The sequence below is a fragment of the Mus caroli genome, chromosome 2 (genome assembly GCF_900094665.2).
Source record: "Mus caroli chromosome 2, CAROLI_EIJ_v1.1, whole genome shotgun sequence".
NCBI classification, from domain to species: domain Eukaryota; kingdom Metazoa; phylum Chordata; class Mammalia; order Rodentia; family Muridae; genus Mus; species Mus caroli.
The window spans coordinates 137797936-137821223 of NC_034571.1; the positions used below are offsets into that span (position 1 = coordinate 137797936).

General features: G+C 43.9%; 1 protein-coding gene across 1 annotated transcript in view; it reads left to right on the top strand.

Annotated features, from left to right (window-relative positions):
- Positions 1–23288, top strand: part of Slc24a3 (solute carrier family 24 member 3) — a 465352-nt gene that overhangs the window by 395040 nt on the left and 47024 nt on the right. Inside the window, exons 7-8 of the mRNA XM_021179490.2 lie at positions 7616–7690; positions 18097–18122. Coding sequence (XP_021035149.2) covers positions 7616–7690; positions 18097–18122 — 101 coding nt within the window. The remainder of the gene's footprint in view (positions 1–7615; positions 7691–18096; positions 18123–23288) is intronic.

Consider the following 23288-nt stretch of genomic DNA (forward strand, 5'->3'; position numbering starts at 1 on the left):
TTAAAAAAAAAAAACTATACAAGCAGAACCTCTCATTTGTAGTGGTATTCTTCACACACATTCACACACATACACATACACACACACACACACATACACACACACACACACACAAACAGAGTCATTCTCCAACTTTCAAGTTAGTTCAACTTAGTTCATTTCAACTTTTCCTGAGTTCCTATCAGTATAGTGAGAATGGACCAAGAGCCTCATTATCTCTAGCCCCACCCCCATTTTAGTGGAGGGACAATTAAATCACCAAACACTGATGACTAAGGAGACCAACCTCAAGGCTTCCATCTCCAAAAGGTAGACAAGGGGGTCTACCCTTTGATGAACTTTGATGAGAAAAAAAATGACATCCTTGTTTCTACCAACCACCCATGTCTAACATTCCATCTCATTATGAAGAAGACAGCAAATGAGAGTCCCTCAGCAGTACCCATGACAGTCAGGCAGCCATGGCAATGGGGATGCTTTCAGGATACATTGCAGTTACTACAGAGACCTCCAACCTCTTTCCCCATGCAGCCTGACCCTGGAGCAGTTAACTCCTCTCATAAAAGACTTACTTGCTCTTGATTACAAAGAAGTTGGGGTGTGTGTGTGTGTGTGTGTGTGTGGCGTGTGTTCATTGAATTCTTGTGTGAATTCACATTTTCAGTTAGAGGAGACACACAGTCAGTGTTCTTCCCATGACCAGTCCAACTACCCTCACCTGATCTCCGACTGTAAACCTTCATTTCTTTTCCTGAGGGCTCTTCCTTGCCCTGAACTCTGTAGTTTTGGCCCTTCTGGGTTAAAAGGTATTAGGAAGTTTAGCCCTCAAATGGCTGACAGAGTGAGAGAATAAGTAGCCCAGCTCTTTCTCTGCCTACCTCCCACTGGTGCTGAGCCTCACATGCCCACATCCCTCACGTTCTCTTTCTTCCTTCTACTATCTGCCCCACTTCCCCAATCTCCCAAAAAATGTTTCCTAAGTCATCTCCCCACATGCAATACTTGCATTTCTGTTTCTTTCATTTAACAGATGTGGTTTAATGAAGGTACCCTAAAGATGCGACTTTTATTCAGGAAACTTGTATCAAGTACCTAGAAGTAACAAACACCAAGCTAAGTGCTGGTAAATCTCTGCCTGACTGTGCAGGCGGATGCCCCTGCACCTGGTCCTTGAATGGGCAAAGGATCCCAGGGAAATAGCCCCATAGACTAGCTGAAGGAGAGCAAACTGCATGTCCTGGAGGGTAGGTGAACTCTGAAATAGCAGGCAGGGGTTTGGATTTATCACAAAGACGACTGCACATAATGTTGTGAGAGGTAGAAAAGGCTCTTCTTAACCTCTAGGAGATCCAGACCATTATTAGAGGCATGTTTATCACCCAGCATGCTCAGGGGAGAGCATTCAGAAGACCAGTTCTCTGTGTGCGTCATCCTGAGGTGGCCTCTTTATTTAAACTTACACCAGGCAGCAGCTTGTGGACTTGTCAGTTGTTTTTTCTTGTGTAAACTGAGCACAAAGTGAGTTTTCTTAGAAAAAAAAATGTGAGTTCACTTTACATTCCTATTGTGAAAATTAATAAATAAAGCCAAAATTCATAGGATGGAGAGATGGCTTGATGGGGAAAGTACTTCCTGCACAAGTGTGACAACCTGAATGTGCTTCTCCAGAAGCCGGGAGAGAAGTGCAGCTGGGCAGCGCATGCGCAGAACAGAAGCTCCTGGAAGCAGAGTCAGGGGGACAGCAGGAGACTGCTAGGCAGTCAGTCCAGCTACTCAGCTTCAGTTTCAGTGAGAAATGCTATCTCAAAAAGTAAGGTGTCTAGTGACCGAGGAACACCACACACACACACACAAACACACACACACACACATACAAATAAAAAAAAGGAAAAAATAATACTCAGAAACTCAAATGTTTTGAAAATTCATTGCATAGCAAATGTCTAGAAAGCTCGAGAGCTTTTAGATTATAGTACTTTCTTCCCACGGCAGATAAATACTCACAGCACACCTGAACAGTGGACATGTGGTAGCACCAAGGCTTCCAGGTGGAGGAAAAGGCCCTCTTCTGTCTAGACATCACTGCTGGTATCTTCACACAGTTTCAGGAGTTCCCAGAGCCCTGCCTTAGCTCCAGACTGTGTGGCTGTGTTTGCTGAAATCGAAATTAACTGTAGAAGTTGTGTCAGCTCAAAAGCTTGGAATGAAACCCATATTATGGTCTTCCTAATCTTTTTTTTCCATGAAGTTTGTGTGAAATAGTATTTCTCTGAGACAATAGCAACTCTATGTTATGCAACTATTGTGGTGTTTTCTCTGCTTTGATAGTTTTTTTTTTTAAAGAAAAGCATTCACAAAATAAGATTTATCTTTTAAAAATTTGTCTGACATGTCATATTAGTCATCAAGAAAAACCAATCATACATAGTATATTGAATTATATGTACAATATATTTTATATTTCCAAAGATACTGTTTTTATAATATATGTGTGTGTGTGTGTGTGTGTGTGTGTATGCTTGTGTAGAGTTACAATACATGATCATATGCATAATTTTATTGTAAACAGTTACTTTTAACCTCTTTGATGAATCCAGAATCCCAAAAGAGAGAAGATTGTGTTTTTCTCTGTTTGGGAAGTGTGATTTTTTTTTCTCATTTATACCACTCTGAAATGAAATGGAATTATAAGAAGGGAATCAAAGCTGCATATTCAGTCAAGAATGCATGAAATGCACTCCAGAAATAGCAAGGAAATATCAAGATGAAATTCCAGCTGGGAGGGATTCCTAGAGCTATGGGGGTGGGGTGGAGCCTCTGTCTGGGTAGACAATTCGATGGCAAAAGGGCATCTCTTCTTTTAAGCCTTGCCTCTTGTGAGGTATTGTATAGCACAGTGTGCAGGCACAGGGACTTACAACCCAAACTTCCTAGGTTTAGATCCTAATTCTCCCCTAATTCTACCGGTAAATTATTGGTCAAGTCTCTTTATCTCTTGAAGTTCCAATAGCTGGTAAGAGAGAGCAAGCCAAGTGTCAGCCCCTGACACTAGTAATGACACTCTGCTCTGCTTGCAGACAGGAGCCTAGCACAACTGTCCTCTGAGAGGTTTCATCTAGCAGTTGATGAAAACAGACGCAGAGAGCCATAGCCAAACATTAGGTAGAGCTTAGGAAGTCTCATGGGAGAGTGGGGGAAGGATTGAGGGAGCTGGAGGGGTCAAGGACACCACAAGAAGACCTACAGAGTCAACTAACCTTGGACCAGGGAGATTCACAGAGACTGAACCACCAACCAAAGGGCATGCATGGACTGGACCTAGTCCCCCTATACATATGTAACAGATGCACAGCTTGGTCTTCATGTGGGCCCCCCAACAATTGGAATAGTAGTGGGGGTTGTAGGGGTTGCTGTCTCTGACTCCCTTTCCCCTAGCTGGGCTACCTTGTTATCAGGACACACTTAGTCCTGATGAGACATAATGTGCCAGGGTGGATGACTTCCCTTCTTTAAGGAGAAGGAAAGGAGGAATAAGAGAAGGGGGGATGGGAGGGTGGGACTGGGAGGAGAGGAGAGAGGAGGCTACAGACGGGATGTAAAGTGAATAAACAAATAAATAAGGAAAAAAAGAGGACAAGCCCTAACATACTAGGTTAGTGTGCAGATTGTATAAAATAGCCACTTCCATCCCTTGGTAGTACAGACAGAAAAATATGGTCATTTTCAGTGAATAGTGGTATCAGAAAGTTAGGGAGAAAGAACAGGAGTCCCTGATGGAGCCTCATCATATCTCTGGCAGTGGAAGGTTTGGACATATACCTTCTCTCAGTTCCCTTTTGAGGACAAAGATTATTCCCTGGTTTGACTCCTTCTTACTGTGCTCCAAGTTCATCCACTCTGTAGCAGGGAAATTGGTTTTATAACATGTTACATCTTAATCTGGACCTGAAGTTTGTCCACAGTCCAGATGCTAAAGACAATTCATAATGAGAGAAAATGTATTAGAGTCTGCTCAAATTTGACATCTGGACTCAGTGTACGGTTCATTTCCTGCATTAGTACATCGAAGTGGGTAATTTATATTACACTTTCCCGGTTTTATTAAGGTCATATATGCAGAGCATTTAAGCAGAGAACCAGTTATTGATGACTCTGTATGGAAAAGAGCCATCTTCCAGCCCCATCAGAACCAATTTCCCACTAATGTGGCTGCTCTTGATATTGGCTATGAAATCTTTAAATGCCATGTTGAGGTGTCAGCTACCGGGTTTTCAGTTGCAAGTGTTCTGCATTGACTGTCCAGCATGGGAGAGGAGCTGGTAGCCTCCCGGTGTTATCCACAAAGACTTGAATCCTAAGTTTGGTTGTACGACCATCTGCCTGATTTATTACAACTGTACATTCACTCTTTACAACTTGTAATATACATTCATAATGATTTATAACCTTTTGGGGACAGTCCTGGTTTCCTAGTAGTTTATAGATGTCTGTTTATTTGTTTCTATTTGGCTTGAGTTTGCATTTCTTTTCCAGATAGGGTCTTACCTCATAGCCAGACTGGCTTTAAACTCACAGTTCTCCAGCCTTAGCTTCCCAAGTGCAGGGATTACACATGTGTGCTGCCACACTCAGCTACAATGGCCCTGATTTTGGTTGTGCTCTCTTGCTTAGTTTTCTATCTTCTGTTCCTAGAACTCTTAAACCTGTTTTTTAATATAAGTTCCAAATTATCAGTATGCTGTCTTTTTCCCTTCTGGGGTCTTCTGATCTGCTGCAGTTTGGCTAAGCACCTTCTAAACTTGCAGCAAACATTTTTTTTTTATTTTATCTTCCTGTGATGGTTTTCCATTGCCATCATTCTAGAAATATCCTTCACTTATTATTCCAGAGTCTAGTTGCTAAGTTCATGATGTTTTGTAATGCGTTCTCTGTGTAAGTCTTATTTTGAAGAAGTGTGCCCTCCGGTAATGTCTGGTTAGTAATGAAGCATCAGGGACAAATTTTTAAGGGAACTAAACTTGACACTTATTCTTTTCTCACTTTTAACTAATAAGTTGGTTGCACAAACCAACTTTCAGGTAAAATAATTTCTCTTTCTAATTTTGAAGACATGCATTTCCTTCTGGTTTCTGGTGTCTTTGTTGAGAAATTAGGTGTCAATCTGATTCTGATCATTTGTATCCATCTGCCTACATATCCTCTCCTTTTCTGTCTTCCTCCCCCTCTCCAGCCCTCCTCCCTCTTCCTCCTCCTCCTCCCCCTTTCAGTCCTCCCATTCTTCCTCCCTCTGTCACTCCCCCCATTTCCTCCTTCAGCTATCTCTGTCTCAATTCTAAGGTGTGTTCTAGGCTGACTGTTGTGAAATTTTGTGGCCATGTGTTTGTAGAGTTAAGCTAAGTGAACAATTTGGATTATATTTTTGTTTTGTCATTGACTGTTGTGTTACATGCTTGAGGGTCTTTTGACTTTGAAGATGAAGTCCTTAACTTGTAGGAGTTGTCCATGTGCTTGGTCACCTCCTCCCTCTGTGACTCTGTTTCCTGAGCTGCTGCTGCTGCTGCTGCTGCTGCTGCTGCTGCTGCTGCTGCTGCTGCTGCTGCTGCTGCTCGGGTGCTACTGCTCTTAGTTTTTGCTAAGATGACGGATAGACCATGGCTAGCCTGTCAAAGTGAGAGAGGAATTCTGGGAATGGCATTCTTAAATAGTCTCTTAGTTGTCTTATTTCAAGATCCATCTGCAGCCTGACTTCTGAATTTTCTACAAAGCCAGATGAGTGATTATTCCTCTGCTTCCCAGATTCCAAAGTTGTATTGCTCAGCTCATCTCTAGTTTTTTATTTGTGGGTTTATGTCTTGTTTTAAAAAAAATATCTGTATTGTCAGATGGTCACAGTATAATAAGAAAGAGCAGAGGCTGAGGCACAAGTTCAATACGCCATCTCAAAGCCCAAGCAGTTCACTAAGAGAGGTTCAGAACTGATATTTGTCTTAAACTGTAAATTCGTTTGCCCGATTATAATAAACTGAATAAATACCCAAGACCTTTTGCAACCCCCTGACAAATGAACAGTTTAGTTCAATTTATCCTATTCTGTCCATGCTGAGTGATGAGCAGAGCTTTTAAGAAGCCACGGTCTCAGGGAAATTGATGAAAGAGTAACGAAAACTCTGGAATTGTTCTGCAGCAATTGCCACGGAGTGAGTCTTTTCTGGACAACTCTGTCATCATTAACTTAAATCAGCCAATACAAAACCTAATGAGGAAAATTATCTATGGAAATAGCTACATGTCAGTATACCAAGTGCAAGAGTGAACTCATGGGAAAAGGTTGCCCTAGCTTTTGTATTACTTGAACATAAAAGGCCTTCCTTCCCTCACTTGATTTTGCCTGGTCTTTGTCACTAACCCAAGCAGTCAGGGTCAGCAGAGATATGAGAGCGCACCTCCCTTTGGGGATCCCTTTTTCGGGTGTGCTGGGGTATCACAGGCCTGTCACTGGTCTACCTGGGAGTGTTCACATTGGTGGTGTCTGTTTTTGCTTACTAGTCCAAGAGTAAAAGCAGCCAAACAAATGTCCTGTGACCATGAGTTAAGTGACACTCTGCCAGAGAAGGGGAGACTCTACCCACCTGCTGCCATGGTTCTGTGGGCTTTTCCATATTTCTCTGTATAAGTCTGCCAAGGTAGCGCTAGGTATCCCCTAAAAAGACACTTTTTTTTTGGAGGATTTCATTGTGGTGAGTTGCTTTTACCATTTTAGTTACGTCTTGCCTGTGATGTTCAGTGCTGGCTTTCCAGCTGTCATTTCAGCAAGACTCCTCCTCCTTCTGTAGCCCTGGCTTAGTTGTGTCCCCCTCCCCCAGTCTCAGCAATGCCAACGTCTTTTTAAGGTGGCACGGACCAAATGCTAAAGTAATATTCCTTCCAAATTGCTAGGCAAACCCATTTATGTTTTAATTCTGATTAAGTTTGGTCAATTACTAACAGGTCTAGTCACATGATAGATATGAGACAAGAGACGCTGGAGGGTCTACAGGGGCCTATCTGCCTTCTGAAGGGTAGCAGCTGCCCAGTCCAGGTGCCCATCCTGTGCTGACTAGAGCTGAAGTTCAAACCTGTCATTCCTTTCATAAAAGGTGTAAGACTCCTGTAGTGAGCATCTTTGTCTGGGACCCCACCTTGTCCTTGGCCACACAGTTCCAGAACCACTCATCAGCCTGAGACCCCAGCTTTCCTTCTCTTCTTTCCAGAGGTCAGACCTCAATCACAGTGGTACAAGTCCCTTGAGCCCACCCATTTTTTGTAACTAGTCATTTCCTGTCAGTCCACCTGCTGTGTCTGCTTCAAGAAGATCCAGTCTAATACATCTAAAACCTTCCCATAGACCCCAGCTGATAGGCAGATGGATCAGGGCCAGGCAGCAGATATACATGAGTCTCTGTCTCTGGTTTATTGATGGCCAACGGATGCAGATGACTCTACTGAAGTCAAAAGGGGAAAGGCAGCCTTTCTCTTCTATCTGGGTCTCCATGCAGGACAAGTGCTGGCAAGCATCACACTGTCTTGTTTGAGCAGTCTGACAGCCTGTGTCCTATTTGTCCCCCTTGTCCTTTAGGTGGTGGCTCTTTCCTCCTGGTGCCTGCTGAGGGACTCCATCTACTACACGCTGTCTGTGGTCGCACTCATTGTGGTAAGTTTCTTTTACCATTTTAGTTCTGTCTTGCCTGGATACCACACAAAACAGGGTAGGGCTCGTCAGCGTGGCGTTTCACCCAAGGACATAGTGACTAATGAGCAAGTTCATGTCTCTGTGCGGAGATAGTTTTTCTTTCTATCCTGACTACCTGGCCTGGACACGACCTTAAGTCACCCTTTTCCTCCAACCCCCCTAGACTCTTTTGACCTAATTTTCCTGTAGATTCTACCTCATAAAAATGTCCCCACTTCACTTGGGGCTTCAGTCCTAATCTAAATGGATATATCAGCTGTGCTGCAGTCTTTGGTGAGTCAGGTTACAACATGGAAGGACTTCTGTCAGGTACTACACTCCCCTTTCTATCCCAGGTAAATCTTCAGAGCCATTCAAGTCTCCACCAAGAAACCCCTAGAATGTTCTTCCCTTGTTTCCCCATCCAGAAATAACCAAACTCCTTGGCTCAGCGAGCAGAATCAGGGAAGTGTAGGTAGTTACAAATAGGGGAAACAAATAAGAATCAGGAGATATGACTCCTAATGCCAGTCTCCTCCAATGACAGTTCATTCTTTATGTCAACTTGGCTGGGGTAGTCAGTGGTACATTATTTCTGGGTGTTTCTGTGTACTGGTTATTTCTGTGTCATTGTCACAACACCTGACTGACACCACTTAAAAGAGGAAAGATTTGTTTTGGCTCAAAGTTTCAGAGGGTTTCAGGGCAGCATGGTGAGGAAGGAGGGATGACCATGGAGGTGGAAGCAGATGTCAACATCATGATGAGTTCGGACACAGAGAATGAGACTGGAGCAAGTGGCCAGGCTGTTACCCTCCAAGACCTGGCCCTGGTGTCATATTTCCACCAGCTTTGCCTGGCTTCCTGAACCATATAGAGAACAAATAATCAAAGCATGTAGGATAGTTCAGGTTCAAGCCATAATAGACTCTGTTCAGACAGAACATTTACACCAATAGAATGAAAACAGAAGAGCACTCTCACCAAAGTGAGTGGGTGTCAGCCAACCCCTCAAGCACCTACATGGAACATGGCAGAGGATAGTGAATTCACTCTTCCGGCTCCAGCAGAGTCATCCGTCTTCCTATGCCCTTAGTGCATTAGTGACATTAGTACTCTCAGTTCTTGGACCTTCTATCTCAAAAAGGAAAATGGCCCATCGACTCCTTGCTTATCATGTCTTTGGGCTTGCTCCACAATTATACTATCAGCTTTTAGATGGCAGATGTGAGCCAATACTTCATAATTAATATAATATACACATATGATGTGTATATATCTATTGGTTCTGAGTGTCCAGAAGACCATGACTGTTAGAGGCACTGACCTTAGACCAGAAGACCATGACTGTTACATCTTCTTACTAGAGTCATTGTCCTTAGAGAAATCCCTCTCTGGGTTTTCATTTTCTTATCTATGTATCTGAACTAGATGACCCGCTTCTCAAAGCACATTCCTGTAGGTTGTTTGGGGTTGGAGACTATCATAAGGTCTGTCCTTGAAATTAAGCTACATATATTCTCGTGTGTCCTCTGAACTCTAGAGCTAAAACAGGAATTTCTGGCAGAAGCCAGACCCACATCAGGAGCTGTTGTGTTCACCATTAGAGTCACAGCAATAGACTTCAAGACACACATGAACTCCACGCTTATTCTCAGATGTTTTCTTTAGGAAAGGACTAGTCACTTTCAAGCCAAGAAGACTCTTTTAATGCCACCCCAGACTTTGCAAACACGGCTTCTGGTCAGCTTTGTCCTGCAGGGAACCCACACACATTGCCCATGTGCACTCCACTATTCTGCCTTTTTGAGGGTATTTTCTCATGCCTTTAGAAAACTATATCATTGGTTTTTTGAAGAGACATGTACGAATGGGAGATGCCAACCATAAACAAATGCAACTGTCCATCGTGCTGAAGTTCAGAGAGATGACTAGGCTCACAAACACAAGCCAAAGACATGAAACGGAGACAGTTGAGGTCTCCCAAGGCACAGGCTGGGCCAGACCCACTCCTTAGAGCAGTCTTGCTAGTGTCAGCTTTCAGCGTAGATGCCTCCAGGACAGTGTGTGGAAGAATTTGTCTTCAGTCCAACTTATCCAGACCTATCCAAGATAAAGCAGGTGTAATTGCTGCTAATGGTGTGCGAAGAAATGAAGATTCCTGGCTTCTCTGAGTCACAGGTGACACACCCTCCTGAACTTGGTCTTTGGGCCAAGCAACCATCTGCCCTGAAGCTGTGGCATATAAATCACAAAGCTGAGACAGCTGAACATGCTGGCTGCTGGGGCAGCCCTGTGTTTCCTTCAGCAAGTGACAAACTGCAGCATCAAATTACTCTTTGCCATCAGCTGGAGACTTAGGCTGTATATTTACCGATGGATTGTCAAAGTGGGGTTTTTGTGTGACTTCTAGGGAAATTGCATTTGTCTATTGTTAAGAAGAAGTGAAACAGATAAGATGGGAATCTTCTGGGCTGAATATTGCTTTATTGCAAGTGATATTCCCCATTTTTGGTGAACATCTGAAATAATTGGCACTCTTATCTAAAATGCAGAAGCCCTAGATTTCCATTCTTTGGGTTCTGGAGTGGAACCCAGGAAATGGCATTGCAGTCTACATCATCGTTCACTATAGGCCCTGGATTTTGAAAAGTGTAACTTGTAACTGTGGACGGAAACCATTTGGGATACTGCTGCTCTCTGCCATAGCCATGGGTATTTTCAAAGTCAGTTCTGAATTCTGAAAAAAACAAGATCATAATTTGTACAACCTTAGTTTGTCTACAATTCTAACTTCTGTTAGTGAGCTTAGGTGATATTCTCATCATATCTGTCTATATGTCTGTGTGTATGACTATATGTGTGTATTCCATATGTGTGTGTGTGCGCTTGTGTTTATTTATGTGTATATGTGTGTGAGTGTATGTTGTGTGTGTGTGTGTGTGTATACACAAAAGTCTGATATTGGGATGTCTTCCTCAATCAGTTTTCTCTTATTTTTTGAGACAGGTTCTCTCACTGAACAGGGTGTTTCCTGTTTTGGCTAGACTGGCTGGTCAGGGAGCTCAGGATTTACTTGGCTCTACCCACAGACTTGGGCTCTAGCTTTTACTTGGGTGCTGAGGATCCGAACCCAGGTCCTTACGCTCGAGCAGCAAGTTCATTACCCCTGAGCCATCTCCCTAACCCTGCCATCTGGGATCATTCTCTCATGAGACCAGGTGAGGAAAGATACATGCTCAGTCCAGCAGGGCAGAAGTTAGCAACATGGCTTCTACAGCACCCTTATGTCTACCCCACACCCTAGCCTTAGACTGAAACTCACAAACTCTCTGGAGCTTTTTGTCAGTACTTTTTTTCTCTCTTAGTCCTCTATTTTGTGAACCCAGCTATAGTAATAAAAAAAATTTTCTGCCCATTTTCCTTAAGTAATATGAAGCTGCCTACCGGGATGGCCATGGCCACTTAAAATACCTCTGTTCAAAAGCTCTTTCCACAGCCCACAAAATAATCACCAAGCTTCCCAAACAATTTAATTTAACTAGCTTTTTTTTTCTTTTTTTTTTTTAAGTTCTGAAATGTTTGGCAAGAGTAACTGCTGATCCCCCAAGGTTGTACAAGGAAAGCCCATTCACTCACAGGGCAAGTCTGGATTAAGTGAGACCAGATGTCATTCCTATATATCCTCTCATCAAGAGCCCCTTAAGACTCACACAACCAAGCCCCAAGGACAAACCAGGTGGCCTAGAGATCCAGGGAGTAGCCAAGACATATCCTCTAGAGATACTGCTTGGTGCTAAAGAACAGAGGGTGATGAACCCAGCCAGGAAAATGCTAATGGCTTCATGTATTGCTTAGAATCTAAAGCCGTTGAAATGCAGCAGTTGAAGATGGGACACGGACAGGGGGAAAAAGCAAAAATATGGGAGACAGGAACATGCATTCCACACACAATCCCCCAAAATAAAGATAGTTAATTATAGACCCCAAATCATTTAGCTTTGGTACTTAGGCTCCATCTAAATTTTCCTCTGTACTGTTTTATGATTAGTCCGTTTAAAGAAGAAAGACAATAATGATATATCGTTGTCTAAACCAATCATTCTTTCAAAACCACGCAGTATGTTCTTCTCAATGCCCTCCCCTTAGGAAGAGAGAATCCCATTAGCCTCATATACCTTCTATATTGAAATGTTGGGCCATAGAAAAGCTAGACAGCACCTGAATGCAAGAGAGATGCCACTCTTAAGTCCTAAGAATATTCTGTGCTCTTTGCAGTGCCCCATTGTGTGTCTGCTCACATATGCCACAGCTGTCCACAGATCAGCACAACCTTCCCCGGCCTCTCCACACCCTGACTCCCGGGAGCACTTGGTCCATGGGCATAGCTGGCCTCACGGTCCTGCCCTTTTTCCAAAATTCCATCCAGCCTGTCAAGTTTCTTGCATTAGAATGTTGCTGTGATTTACATAATCACGAAATTTACATAAATGCAAATGATCCATCACATCATCAGGCTAACAGCTGCCCAAAAGGAAATACTTTATTTTCACCCTTCATCTCAGTTGTAGTCAGGAACTGGGAACATGAAGAGGACAGAGCCTCCATGGGAGATGGAAAGGTCTGTGGAATAGCTCCCCCATAACTTGGGCTGCTACAGAAATCCAATTCAAAGTATAGTCTGTCTGTAGATGATAGACCAAGGAAGCCCTTGATCCCAGTTGGCACAGTCCTCGGGCCACTCTCTGTGCAGGCACAGCAAAGAAGCTAGTTCAAGCTAATGTTTGCATTCCTATCACTGGGGGAGCTCTTTGCAGAACCCCTTGGTGGGGAGATCGCATGGAGGTGAGAAAATAACTAAGCTGACACACATTTGCCAGAGATGACCAGTGACTGTCTTAGTCACCTTGTGGTTGCCATGATAGAATAGGCAATCATAAAGAGAAAGGTTTGTTTAGCTCATGGACCCAGAAGCCGAACTTTAAATTCAAATAACCCTGTTGTTTTGGGCCCATTATGACCAGTGTATATGGTGGGACAAAGTGCTCACCTCCTAAGCCAGACAAGAAAAAGAAGAGGAACAAAGAGATATCCCACTGTCACCTTCAAAGAGAAGCCCCACTGGCCTAAAGACATCTTTGATCCCACTCCATAAAGATTTCACTAGCCTTCTAATAATGCCAGCCTAAACACCAAGTTTTTAAACACCACATGACCCTTGGAAGGTACTTTCCTGGAGCCTTGTGAAGAAGAATAACACTGATAACAAAGCAGTATAGGAAAAGTAGAGATTTTCTTTGGCTAACAGGTCCATCATTGGGACAAAGTCAATGGAGGTTCTTTAAATGACAAGCTGTGTCATAGCCACAGTCAAGTGCAGAGAGAAACGAATGCATAGATAACCCCTTGCTCGTGCTCAGCTCAATTCCTCTACCCCTACACAATTCAAAACTCTTTGCCTAGGGGATGTTGTCGCTCACACTGGACTTCATCTTCCCATACCAATTAACTTAAGACAGTCCCCACAGACATGCCCAGAAGCCTACCCAATGTAGACAGTTCTTTATCAAGATCCTTTCCAAGTGATTCTAAGTTGTGTTAACAATTTAAGCTATTCACCATGGCAAATAATCTTACATACTCTGGAAATGGTCTTGTCCTGTTCCTCATGTGGTAGAAAAGTAATCTTGATGGCCATGGTGAGCATTGTCCTTGACCTTCCAGATGGCCTTCTCTGTAGCCAGTCACCTCTCCTTCTTAATTCCATTTTTCACTGGAAATTAACTGATCTCTCTTCATTCCCTAGCTCCAATTATACTGCCATTTAATTTAGCTCTCCTTCTGGCCAAGAGGGAATAAAGGATGATAGCTAGAAGCCTCCCAGAGGAATGACTGTGGTGAAATTTTAAATTCTGGAAATAGATTGACTGTGGTCACACAATGCTTAACTGATTTTGCAGCCCCTGTTGTGGATGTGTGGAAGCAACTATATGACTCTAAGGATGCTGGGAGACTGGGGGGTCATCTTTGTATTTCAACAGGGAGGGACTTATTCAACTGACCTGTGGAAGCTAGCTTGTTAATAAGTCGCCAGCCAGCTTTTACAAGGAAAATGACTTGAAATCCGTAGTTTGGGACTGCATTTGTTTTTGTGCTGCCCAGCTTCCAGCCCTTTATCAACCTTTAAATGCCCTGTCCCCTGTATTCTATATATTCAGCTCCCAACTCCTTTTCTTCCTGGTAGCAGCTTCTTAAAAGGTTATATGAGATAGTCAGTATTTTGCAAGCTCTTAATTTCTAGTCTTCCCTCATGCAGCCACTAATGCCAATCATTGTACAGTGTCCCGTTATCCTTAAAGCATCAGCCACAGTGGGGCACACACCAGCCAGCTTTTTAGTATGACCCACTGGGCTCCTCCCCTTAACTAAGCCACTCACACTGCCTGATCTGAGACCTGAAGAAGTGGGTGTTCTAAATGTGGAGCAGCTAAGGGGCTCCCCATGCTGGTGAAAGAGAAGGATCTGTGGGGGTGTCTAGCTTCATTTTGTAGTTAGGAAAGGAAGATTTTTCAAACTTTGGCCTCTTGAAAGAAAATGATGCTCTTGATTTCCCCGTCACTTTCACTGCTTAAAATTCTAGCAGTGCTGGTGATCACGATACAGATTATGAAATCACAGTGAGTGATGCAGCCATCCCCATTTTGTGGTTATAGCTTCATCGGATTCAAACACAGGGACTGTTGTAGGGAAACAGAGGCAATTAGCATGCGCCCTCTTCTCCTGATTACAGCTAAGCCATCCTGACTTGCCTTTGCCATGTTTCTCCATCTTGAGAGAGCCATTCCCTTGGCCGTTGCCCGAGATCGTCTGACATTCAAGGATCCACCTGCCTGAAGTCAGCCCGACTTGTTGGGAAGATTTCTAGAGCAGACACCAGGACTGACAAGCCCGTTTCCATGGTACCCAACCACTTCTCAGAAGCCTGGCCGGGGGGAGGGGGTCTTAGTTAGGGTTTTACTGCTGTGAACAGACACCAATGACCAAGGCAAGTCTTATAAAAAACATTTAATTGGGGCTGGCTTACAGGTTCAGAGGTTCAGTCCATTATCATCAAGGTGAGAGCATGGCTGTATCCAAGCAGGCATGGCACAGGAGGAGCTGAGAGTTCTATGTCTTCATCCAAAGGCTGCTAGTGGAAGACTGACTTCTAGGCAACTAGGGTGAGGATCTTATACCCACACCCACAGTGACACATTCCAACCAGGTCACACCTATTCCAACAAGGCCACACCTCCAGATGGTGCCACTCCCTGGTCCAAGGATATACAAACCATCACAGGGGGGAAGAGCACTTTTTGTGTCAAATTCATTTCTGTTTGTTCACATTTAGCCCAGCTGCACAGTATGTGGAAACCTAAGAGCTAAGCCAAGTATAGCTTTGGATGAGTCACATGTAGGTCAGAGGCCAGGACCCTAGGATAGCATTTCCTCAGCAAATCTGAGGCCTCGCTCTCAGCAACAGTGGATCTCAGGACTGTGAGATATCTCAGTGCCTGGCTTCAAACACACATGCCACAGAGAATACCCAAGGCTTGATTTCACTTGGGAAAAGGTTGGGTGACTTCAAAATGCTACAGAAGGACATCACTTGGTTGCAACTCATGAGGAGACGAAGTGTTGACGTAGATGATTTATCCCCCTGTAGTGAACTTCGAGGAGTAACCACCACCCAGTTGCCACATGCAACTATTTGGCTGGCTGTAGGCGCTTCAGTGAGCTGTCTGCCTTGAGGTACTTCAGCTCCTTCCCAGAGGTTTACCAGAGCCTTGAAAATCAGGCTTGAACCACTTCATTTTAACTTCACTGCCTAAACCAGGGTGGAGGGCTGGGATGTGAGCACCACCTAGTGGTAAGAACATGGAACTGAGGAGAGATTTTTTCAGAGATTTTTTTCAGGTTTCCTATAGCATCAACATGGGGGCAGGCAGGAAGAGGGTGTTCCCTCTTGCAGCCAGAGCACAAAAACAGAGATATTTGCACTCCCTCTCCCAAGAGAATGAAATTAAATAATATCTGTAAAGAATACCAAAGCTATCTTCCACAGCAGTCTCAAGCAAAAGCAAAATGATACCTGTCTATCATTTTAACTTTCCACTCCATTCGGATGTCACCGCAATCCTACTGAAGGAACATTTCGCCATCCATGCTTATTTCCTTATTTCCAGTCTTCCAAGAAGAGATGACCACGCCACCCTGCCTCCCCCACCTACCAGCCCTGTACCTACTGGACTCTGGAACGAACCATAAATCCCCACCCCCACCCCCACCCCCACCCCCGCCCTTTCCCACAAGGGATAAGCCTGTTTCCACCTCTATTTTCTGTTTACAGGCTCAATTTACTGCCCTCTCAAAGTGCCAGTGGGGGACCAAGTGTTGAATAATATGCATCTGTGGGGGAAGTTTTACATCCAAGCCACAGTGAAGAGCTTTGTACAACCTATTATTATTTTTTCTTTAAATAATCAATAGTTAACCAGCCCACAGCTGTTCCTAGAAAGCATACAAAGGATGCCTGTGCCTCTCTACTAAGGCTGGTTGACTCCCAATGACTCCTTTTGTAGGATCTGCACCCCCATCTATGTACAGTCTCATTCAGATTACAGGCTCCCTAAAAGCGACATTCCTATATGGCATTGCTTGCCTGCCTTCTCAGATGGAAGAGAATTAAATCGACCTGGTCAATTAAACTCTCCTAGCGTCTCATATTCTCTTGAGCGACTATGAAGTAATTGATCCATCCCCATGGCTGCGACTAATATTAAATTAAGTAGTTAATAAAAATGTTTTCCATCTTAAATAATCGGTTCCGTTCCATTATTTCCTGATAACAATTTGTTAATGCTAGCAATTATGTAAAACAACCATGAATCATTTGGGGGGGCTGGACTCCATACCACCCAGCCCAAGGGGAGGGGGCTGGACTGTACACATCCAGCCCAGATCCCAGGAATGTCTTCTTGATGCCTCTAGAGCTCTTCCCCTTCTGACTTGGCATTTTCATCCAAATGTCAACTTGTTGAACTTGGAGGCCGAGACACAGTAACAAAAACATGAAGCAAAAGACAGCTTGTTAGAAAGAATCAGTTACAAGTAAGCATGGATCCTGCCTCCCAGACCTTTAAACTCGCAGGAAGAGCTTCTGGTGCGTCTTTGAGATGTCTTTGTGTCCCAGCACAACTGGAGATGATTAGAATCTCTGGAGACCAAGGCAGTGCCCACATCTGTTGGCTTCATTTACCATCTCACCTTATCATCTCATGTGGCACTGTAGCCTCTGCCTTAGCGTCACCAGGGGCCTCTGCCTCCATAGGAGTGCTCCTCAAAGAGCATCATCGTGCTCAGAGAAGCTGTGTAACCGTTTCCATGGCTTCCCGCCTCCACAGCAGGTACATCCTTAGGTCCCGTGAGTCATGTGAGCAGATGACCATGTCAAGAAAAGAGAGTCAAAATAAGGGTCAGCCTGAGTCCTGAAATCAATTCCACAATGGGTTGAACGACCCCCCCCCAAATTATTCCTGCTTGACACAATTTGGTTTCCCTATATAAACTGAAAGACTTTACCAGTTTTCCTGTATTTTGTCTTGTTTTCTTTTGTTTTCCCGAGTGGGATGGTATTGGGCTGGAGGTTAACTGGTGATGATCCCAACAGATAGGAACAAAATCTCGTTTCTTACTTGTTCCCTTCACTGCTTCTGACTTTCCCGAGCCCCCTTCCTTAACAGAAGGCACAGGGCATGGGCAGCCAACAGTGCCCAGGATCTGCAAACTCATTCCATTGTATACACTTGACTCCGGGTCACTTTCTGTGTGAGGTGCAGAGGGGCGCTGATCCCCCTTCTTTTGGTTGTGATTTAACAAAAGGAGTCAGTAAAAAGGACAACACTGAGCGTGGAAGGTCCTTACATCGGATCTGTGAGTGGGTGACACACTGAACTGAGAAGTGCAGAAATGTCATTAGTGGCAACTAAGAGATGCTCATTCCAGAGGACCTGCCAAGTTGCCACCTCCCCTTCTGGACCTAAAACCCACGACTTGTCTTGTTTCATAAAGCAGTCTTCCCTCCCAGTCCCTCTATCCGGAGACAGAAATGGAAGAACAGCCTGGATCACCTAGTGCTTCTCCCCACAACAATCTTTGCATAGCTTGTCCTTTCACTATCAGTAGCCCAAGATGACAGAACGAGTTTGCCCCCAAGGTGCCTGACATGCCAGCGCAGCCCTGAGTGCCAACATGCCAGCAGTGAGCACTGACAGTACTCCATGTTAAAATGTCATCTGTGCACATGTGCGCATGATCCGCTAACCCCCTTTCTTATTTTTTTTTCACAGTTCATTTACGATGAAAAAGTTTCTTGGTGAGTATCTCTTTTCCTCCTTCGAACTTGTGCCCTTTTCTGATGCAGCACTAAAGGCATTGCAGGCTGGAGTTGAGGTTTAGAAAAGGAACAGAGACAGCAAAATGGCTCAGCAGGCAAAGGCAGTTGCTGCCGTGGCCAGCAGCCTGCACTTAATCTCTGGAGCGCATCTGATCAAAGGAGAGAACTCACTCCCACAAGTTGTCCTATGACCTCCACAAGCATACTGGCACGCCTGTGCATGTCAAATAGATAAACACATACAAATAAGTAAGTCTGACTTAGAAAAGGAGAAAAATCTCATGACACCCTGAAACAACCAGGATTCATCTCTCGACATTAAATGACCTTTTTACCAAGTTTTTCCCTTGGACTGGGTCTACGGGATTCATATCTTCATATCTAGACATCCTTATTGTAGAGGTTGGATGTTGTAAATTTTCTGTGTCTTTCTCCAGTCAGCCATTGCTGGATCATGGTTGTAGTTTTGACTGATCTTTTTCATATCTGTGTCAGTCAACTTTCCATTACTATAACAAAGTGACATAAATAATCAACTTATAAAAAGAAAAAAATTCATTTTACTCCCACCTTGGAAGGTTTCGGTCCTTGTTCTGCTAACACATCATGGTAAGAGGGAATGTTTGACAAAATCAAACCATTCACCCCATGGCCAGAAAGCAACAGGAAGAGGGGCCCCACTGTCTTCTTCACAGTCGCATGCCTACTGATGACCTTGCACTGGGCATGCCTCTTCAGGCTTACACCAGTGCCCATTAACACCAAACTGGGGCCCAAGCCTTCAACACGTGGGCTTTTGGGAGAACATTCTAGGCCTGAGCTGTAGCAGGAGCACACCAAGTTCAATATTCCAAGTCTCAGTGACATCTTAGGAGTCAGGATCCAAGCACAGCGCAGTTGGTTATCCGTTAAAGTGCTGCTGATACCCTAGAAGAATCCCATGACTCCGAGAGTCCATGTTGACTGAGACAGAAGGTGTTAATTCAATTAAACATTTGCATTTTGACCGACTGTCCAAACCCGGATTCTTGAAATGAGTTCTGAGCAAGTCTGATGTGTTTGAAATGGAAATAGAAATTCGGTGTCCTGTGCCTTCTTGTTACAGCTTTTTTTTTTTTTCCAAATGTTTGATCTGCATAAGTAGAAGAAAATGAAAAACTTCTTAGAAATAGGAGTGACTCTGTAGCTAGAAACTTCCACGGAGTTGCTTTGAGTTAGCAATAAGCTATGAAAAGAGACAGAGAATTCCTGTGGCTTCACTTTCAGAAAACATTCCCAAAAAGGGTTAGAATAAAACCTGTGCCTCTGTACAAGAGCAACTCCCTGGCTTCTAAAACTTGGGGGGGAACAAGGACCTACCTCAGTGATAAGGAGCTATGCCAGTGTGTAGAGATAAGTTGTTGACTTCCTGTAAGAATTATCTATTTTCTTTAAAAGTCAGCTTGTGAACTTCTTAGAAACCCAGTTATTAAAAATTCAGATTATGACAAAGCACATACAGTCTATTTTTAAAAGAACCTAGCTCTTCATACTGATGCATAAAAAAAATAATGTTTTTAAAGTAATAGTGATCAAAAGCCTAAAAGGGGTCAGCATGACTAGGAGTACCCCAGGTCCCCACGTCTGCCAGGGATGCTGCCCTCAAGTGTGGCACATCAGGGTCACTGCCGACCTCAGCCACTGTCCACCACTGCTGAGAAGGGTCATCTCAGGGTAAGGACCTGACACCTTGGGGAAGCACTCACTTGTGCTATCTCATAGAACTGCAGTAAACTGCACTACATGAGAACCACATCAGGGAGAGATGAATGCAGAGAGAACCATTGGGTCTGGCTTGAGCTTCAGAAACTCCAAAGCCCAACCCCAGTGACATACTTCCTCCAACAAGGTCACACCTCCTAGTCCTTCTTAAGTAGTAAACACTCCTTAATGACCAAACATTCAAATATGTGAGCCTATAGGTGCCATTACTATTCAACCACAAAAGTGTTCTCTCTCTCTCTCTCTCTCTCTCTCTCTCTCTCTCTCTCTCTCTCTCTCTCTCCTTGTGATGTTAGGGAAACCAATGCTAGGATAGAGATTCTATAAAGAAGCAGGCCCTCAGTGCCTACATCCTGAGCACCAACAGTCCTGTACATGGAATGAGGAGTGTGGACAGAGCCAGGAGGGCCACAGATGTACATCACAAGTGGTGTGCAACTTGGTGCTAGCCCTGGGGGATGGTAGAGTTAAAAATCTCTCAGTGTTTGCTTCCAAAGACCTGAGCTAAGGGCTCCCAGGGCACTCAGTCCCATCATTCTGAGTGCCAGCCTGTTGTGTAATCACTGTTATTGCATGCATGGGCTGACAGAGAGAATTTCTCATATGAGTGAGACTGGGAAATTAAACTCTGCACTACTGGCCCTTTGCTGCTTGGGCAATTCCAGGGATTTCAGTTCCTCATGTTAGGAGATGCAAAATATATTGAACTTGAAAATGCTTCTCACTGTTTGCTTCTCCTGTTTTCCTACCTACCAAGCACTGCCTTATCTGGAAGGGCGTGGGCAGGAACTGATCTGTCCCTTTAAAGCCAAACTCTTCAGCCTACACAGTGAGGCTGCAGCAGGGGTCTGGTGACACCTTCCAAGCTGAATTTCACTGTTGCAACATAGTCCAGCAGCTCCTAGAGATGTTAAGGCAGGTGATTAGCTCACTTTCTATCTTCAGAAGGAAGCTTATTGCAACTGTGTTGATTTTGAAAATGAATTTGTATTGCCAAATACAAATGCAGTGGTCTCTCAGGATTTGTGAAGAATTGGTTTCAGGACTACAGATGATACCAGAATCTATGGTTGTTCAAGTCTGTATGTAAACTGTAATGGTATTTACACACTTTCTTCCGTATGCTTTAAGACACCTCCAGATCATTAATAATCAATGTAATGTAAATGCTGTTTAAATAGCAGAGTTGAGGCGTTCTCATGTATTACATATCGTTACATTGGATCAACAGTTCGCAACATGTGAGTCTCAACCCCTTTGGGGAGAGGTCAAAGGACCCTTTCACAGGGGTTGCCTAAGACCATCCTGCATATCAGATATTTATATCATGATTCATAACAATAGCAAAATTGCAGTTATGAAATAGTGACAAAAAATAATTTTATGGTTGGGGGTCACCACTACATGAGGAATTGTATTAAAAGGTCACAGCATTAGGAAGGTTGAGAACCACTACACTACATTGTTCATGGAATTGTCTTAATTTAATTTCCCACAGCTGGGATAAAATAACATGACGAAAGCAACTTTGGGAACCAATGGGTTTGTTTTAGCTCACAGTTCTAGTACAGACTAGCAGAGAAGTCACAGCAGCAGAATCCTCAGAGAATTGGTGGCATTGCATCTACAGTCAGGAGCAGAGAGCAGTGAATGAATGCTGCATTCTAGTGTGAAGTTCAGTTTCTCCATTTTATACAGTCCAATATCAACTGCCTAGGGAATGATGCCACCTACAGTGGGCATCTCTTCCCATTAATCTAGATAAACTTCCTCACACCATGCTCACCCAGACAACCTTCTCAGGTGATTCTAGATTGTGTCAAGTTGGTGTTAAAAGTGACCATGATGTGAATGATGGGAAGAAAAAAAAAAGGCATCTGTGCTTGTTCACTACAGAAGAATTTTTAAAATATTTTTCAACCTGTAGTTGGTTGAGTTACAGAAGTAGAACCTGTAAATAAATAGGGTTAACTATATAAAAAATAAAAAGTGTTGCCTGATTGAGATTCCTTGACCATTCTTTTTTTTTTTAATATTTTTATTACGTATTTTCCTCAATTACATTTCCAATGCTATCCCAAAAGTCCCCCATACCCTTCCCCCCCACTCCCCTACCCACCCATTCCCACTTTTTGGCCCTGGTGCTCCCCTGTACTTGGGCATATAAAGTTTGCAAGTCCAATGGGCCTCTCTTTCCAGTGATGGCCGACTAGGCCATCTTTTGATACATATGCAGCTAGAGTCAAGAGCTCCGGGGTACTGGTTAGTTCATACCTTGACCATTCTTAAAGCTTGTTGTGCCATGTGTTTATGTTCAAGCAAGGAGTGGAAGCCAGCAATCAGTTGGGATGCTTTTAGGAGAAGATCATTTTTACAAACAACCATCATGATGGCTGGGACAGGAGTAACAATTACAACTTTAGACCAATCATTATTGATCCTGGGAACTGAAGGCTAGACTTCCCTTTCTTGAGATCAGTTGTTGCCTCAATACAGTAGAGTTCTACTCTGGGCAAGAGATAGAGACATCTCTCTGTTAGGTAGCATACAAAAGACACTTAGAACTGAAAACAAGAGGGACACATCTATTAGGTCATGGTGCAGGACAAAGCCTGTGGATCCATGATAGCAGGTCAGCTAAGGCCACAGTGTCAGAAGGGAGCTGAAGTACATGTGTCAGGATTCCAAAGGCTCAAGAAGAAACTAAAATATCCAGGGTGGTGTTCTGGTTTCTTCCTTTGAGTTCCTCAAGTTGTGACTATTGGAGATAGAAGTAACCCTGGGAAAATGTCTGGGAATAGCTGTTCCACCTAGGGTCTCTCACAAGCTGGATCCAGCTCATACCTGCAGACAGTGCTGGCCTGCAGGTCCTCACTGGCTAGTGGACAGGCAGTGGATGTGTTGTCAGAGGTCATTTTGAGATGCTCACAGACTAAGGAAAGGTATGTGTAGAGGGAACCATGAGGACCCCTGATAATGAGCTCTGCAAAGAAGCCAAGGGAATGACAGGAGACCACAGAGGCCTCAGCAGTTCAGTGTGTTCAGCGTGGGAAAGGCCTTGGCAGGCACACACAGGAAACCAGCAATGTAAGCATGAATGAGGTTTCCCACACTGGGGTGATCCTGAAGAAGGGCCAACAACCAGCTTAAGAAGGGCTTGCTTTGTGGGGGGGGCAGGGAAGGGGGGAGATTTCTTGCTGTGGTAGAAAGATTGCAGGTTTGAGAGCAGTCTTGGGATACAATATTTCAAAAAGGATAATTTACAAAGAAGGAAAGAGGAAGGGTAGAAGAAAGGAAAGAAGGAAGGAAGGAAAGGAGGAAGGAAGGGAAGAAGGAAGGAAGAAAGGAGAGAAGGAAGGAAGGAAGGAAGGAAGGAAGGAAGGA